Source organism: Cariama cristata, unplaced genomic scaffold (assembly GCF_000690535.1).
Source record: "Cariama cristata isolate BGI_N322 unplaced genomic scaffold, ASM69053v1 scaffold22636, whole genome shotgun sequence".
Classification (NCBI taxonomy): Eukaryota; Metazoa; Chordata; class Aves; order Cariamiformes; family Cariamidae; genus Cariama; species Cariama cristata.
The window spans coordinates 5,521-9,744 of NW_009624123.1; the positions used below are offsets into that span (position 1 = coordinate 5,521).

At 39.1% G+C, this 4,224-nt stretch overlaps 1 protein-coding gene across 1 annotated transcript in view; it reads right to left on the bottom strand.

Moving 5' to 3' along the window:
- The window catches only part of POLE2 (polymerase (DNA directed), epsilon 2, accessory subunit), a gene marked incomplete at its 5' end in the record, with an annotated part of 11,799 nt that overhangs the window by 4,396 nt on the left and 3,179 nt on the right, over nt 1-4,224 (bottom strand). The window contains 4 exons of the mRNA XM_009703059.1: nt 731-785; nt 988-1,077; nt 3,137-3,309; nt 3,908-3,980. Coding sequence (XP_009701361.1) covers nt 731-785; nt 988-1,077; nt 3,137-3,309; nt 3,908-3,980 — 391 coding nt within the window. The remainder of the gene's footprint in view (nt 1-730; nt 786-987; nt 1,078-3,136; nt 3,310-3,907; nt 3,981-4,224) is intronic.

Consider the following 4,224-nt stretch of genomic DNA (forward strand, 5'->3'; position numbering starts at 1 on the left):
CAGGGGCTACTGTTATGAATTCAAAGATCAGAAGCCAGAAAGGATAAGCCTGGCTGCCTCCCTATTTTATTTTCCTTTGTATATTCAAATCTCTGTAGAAGGGATTTAGTTCTCCATGTCTGAAATGGGGCTCCCACAGAGCAGGGACACAAGAAGGGATAAATAAAAGATTCCTTTGCAGGACTGCATTGCTTTGGTTAGTTCTTAAACTAGCGGCCGTGGAAAACAGTGTATGCAAGAATGGAAAAGATGGAAGTGAGATGCCTGCATGTAAGCAGCACTCAGTGTTTCAGGTGACATTTTCCAGGGCGGGTATAGAAAGCCTGTAGGTGCTCGTAGCAGCATCAAGACTTCTATATCAGCTTATAAAGCAGCACTGCTCAGGCAGAACCCTGCCGATTTCCAGGGAATTCCAGGGGAAAAGGGCTCACCCAAATAGCACTTTTGGGGAATCATGGGCCACATTTCATCCATGTGGAAAATGTTCCAGGGAGAGGTAGCTTCACCTTTGCTCACTCAATAGCAGCTTGCATGACCAAGCTATTTTAGATAAAATCAAAACCTTACACTGCTCCCAAAACAAACTTACAGGCCTGGTACAAGACCAGCTTGCTATCTCATCATAGCTGGCTAATGAGAAAACATGGTATCTGTTAGTTTCTTAAAGTAATTAAAGCAAAGCTTTCACAAAATAAATAAATTTCCCGTTTCATAGCACTTTGCTGTTTACCTTTTATGAATGCTGGGATATTCACATATAATATCTGCAAGAGCCTTCAAAGAACCTAGAGTCAGGAAAAAAAAAACCTATGATACAACACCTGGCTAGACAATAAACAAACATTATATGAATCACCTCTATACTTCAGTACATTAAAAAATGTGTCACTTAGAAAATAAGGGGGTTTTTTCTGCTCTCTTGATTTGTTTTGCCATCATGATTTTAATTTAATGTAAACACCTGACCGTATACAAAGACTTCCCTACCTTTCAGTGACTGAATGTGATTTTTTCCATATGGTGCAGATGAAAAATTTCCACAAAAGAAAAAGCAGGTTGGAGGTGCAGAGGAATAACCTGGGAAAACAGAGTATCTGTGAGTATATCCATTCTCTTCAGCATCTTTCGGCATTCAGCCTCCAGTCCATTCCATGGAAGGCAGAAACTGAAACAGCACTTCAAGCTCTGCTGCTATTAACACACCTGAACTATTTTCTTGATACAGGCTTTTGTTAGCTTAAAAAGGATGATGGCAATGTACAAATGTCACTTCAAGGGAGCCCTCTGTTATTTACAGGCCCAGTTCCAACAACATTGTTTGTGTGTATCCAACTAACTACTGACCCAGTCATATAATTACACAAAGTATAATTATAATAAATAATACAATTTAAAAACAAAACTCTTTCCTTGAAGAGAAAAATAATAGCGAGTTACCATTAACCTCCACGCATCATTCCAGTTCAAGGGCTCTACCAACATTTAATTCGCTCTTTGGCATTATAAAGCAACAGTAACTGGAATTGCCTGAGGATTTTAAGAATCTGATGAATCTTCACAGTATCACTAATCACCCAGAAACACATGCTTTATAGCAAAGAGTGAAAAAAGAAATCCAATTCCCATCCCTAAAATAAAAGTAAAAAGACCTACTTAGGCATTCAGCTCAGGTTCCAGGTTACTCTCCGTTTTCCTAACATGCAGTACCAGACTTGGATTTACTTCACTATTTTTCAATCTAGTCAGTAAATAGGACAGAATTGTTTATACCAGAGAAATGGCTCATCGATGTTTTTTCCTTGCTCTTTCACTCTGCTATTATTTTTAGTCTGTAATTATGAAGCTTATTACTTGCCTATTAAAAAAAAGTCTCAAAACAGTAAATGCAATGTATGTATCTTTGCCAGCTGAGTTCAGTATATTAACCTCACTGACCAAAGTCCCTTTATTACTTCACCATATGCGTCATAGGTCAAGTTCAGTTGGCTGCAAGGATCTTGCCAACTTTGATCAAGATAGTGAACTGGTTTTGTAACTTCTGCATGACTGTGGTAATTTGTGTCCCATTTTCTTTAGGTGAGTAGCAGTTTCCCACCCTTAATTTTATGTTGCTTATTTTTAAAGCAGCCACCCTCTCACACTTCCATTCTACCCAAGACAGACAGGACAAGCTGTTCCAAAACTGCTCTGGAATACAAAGAAGCAATTCACAGATCTCACAGATGCTTGCTATCCAAATGTTGTCAACATTACTAATGTAATGAGGCGTGGAAGAACTAGTTCATATTTTAAGAGTAATTGACATTTTTTCATTAGCAGAACCAGAAAGCATTCGAGGGACTGCTGATCACCGCTGAAGTCAGAAGTTTTCTTTAAACTAAGGCTAGGAAGAACATTCACGAGTAAGGGAAACATTCCTGCCACAGCACACAAAATGGCTAGTGTTCAAAACAATGTTAGTACTAAGTGGTTTATGAAAGGAAAGTGTCAGCTTGCAAAAATATAATACAATCCAATTTTAAAAACTGTTAAAGAAAGATCCAAAAGAAATATAATAGCAACCATGAAATGCAAATAGCTGTCACTAAAATTAGAGTGAGACTTCACTAGCTTTGGGCTTGGGTTCAGTGGGATCCTACAAAAAATGCAGCAGTTGCGCTTATTCTAGCTTTCTCAAAATGGAAGTTCATTTAAAAAATGCCTAATACAGTAATAGTAGGACTCTTGAAAATTGTTGCCTGACTTTTTTGTTTAAAAGCATACTTTTGAAAAAAGGCACACAAACCACTGCCTTGCTGTCCGTTGTACACCGTCCAGCTTCCCCGGCCTGACAGGGACACTCACATGAGCGACCACACAATGGAGAGTTCACAAAGCTAAACCAGTATAACACTAATTCTCCAACAAAGGCAATGAGTTTTCTGCTGAGGTATTCCCTGAAATAGCTCACCGTGGGCTCAGACTCCCCAGCCCATGCCAAGGAGGGGACACAGCCACAGCTGGGGACCAAGGACCAGCTAGGCATCAGACTGTCTGGCTGCACTCGTCAGCTCCACCCATCAAGGCTGCTAAGGGCTAAGGAAAATGGCAAAAATTCTCTAAAATAAAGCTTGAAGTCAAAGCAGTTCTCACCTACCCGAAAACATTGTGTGAAGCTTTTCCAGTACTTCTGCTTGGTCCAGCCATACATCAGAAATAAATACAAACATGGCATCTTCATTTTCATCCTCCAGCTGCTTTAGTTTTGCAGAAGCCTTTACTGAAGCTGAAGAAGGCCCTCCAAAGAAATTTACATTCCCATAGAAGGCTCTACATCATTAAAATATTCAAGTTAGTTCTGTTTTCTTTCCAAATCATTAGTGGATTTTGATTACAACTCACTTAAAACGTCTTAATTATTATTATTGTGATGATGATAGGTAGCTCAGATGGTATCAATAATCATATTGTACTTCATGGAGAAACCAAGGAAGAAAAATGGCGGTCACCTAGACATAAAGCAGGGGTGCTGCCCTGCTATAACTTAGCAGATCATCTCAAGGTGATATTTATCCTGGGTTCTTTCCCACATCCATTCTTTCAGCAACAAGGAATTTCTTATTCCCATGTAATAGTTATCTAGTTTTGCAATTGAGAAGGGCTTAGATCCCAATTAATTTTGTTATTAATATGCAGAACCCAAGGGCCTTTGGAAGGGTTTTTCTGCTAACATTACAGGCTTTAGTACTGGTCCGAGTAGACCAGCAAGTCCCAGAAACGCTTCCTTAAAATTATATTTATTTTGAAGCATTTGGGCAGGGGGAAGAATAGCATAATTTAATGTCACAGAAATTATAAAATAATAATGCGCTTACTGAAAAACCCATAATAAAATATGGAATGAGGCAACCGAAAGTCAGTTTTATACCTAGTGGTAGCAGAAGGCTCAGTAGGCGGAAATCCAAAAGCGTTCACATGAAAAACTTCATCTTCATACCAACCTAAGAGATTTTTGAACAACAAAATAACCTTTAGTTTTTCTAACAACATCATGTCCTAGACGTTAGTCAGACAGTTGGCAGCTGTGCTGCATAGCTAGTCCCAGCCTCCATCAATCCCTCTCTTGTGATGGCACCAGTGCCTGTGCTGTTTAGTGGTGAACCAGACCAGGGAACTATCTAGCTGAAAAACCAGCTGAGGAAAAAAAAAAAATATGTTTTTCTACCCCAGACACTTCTCTGAATA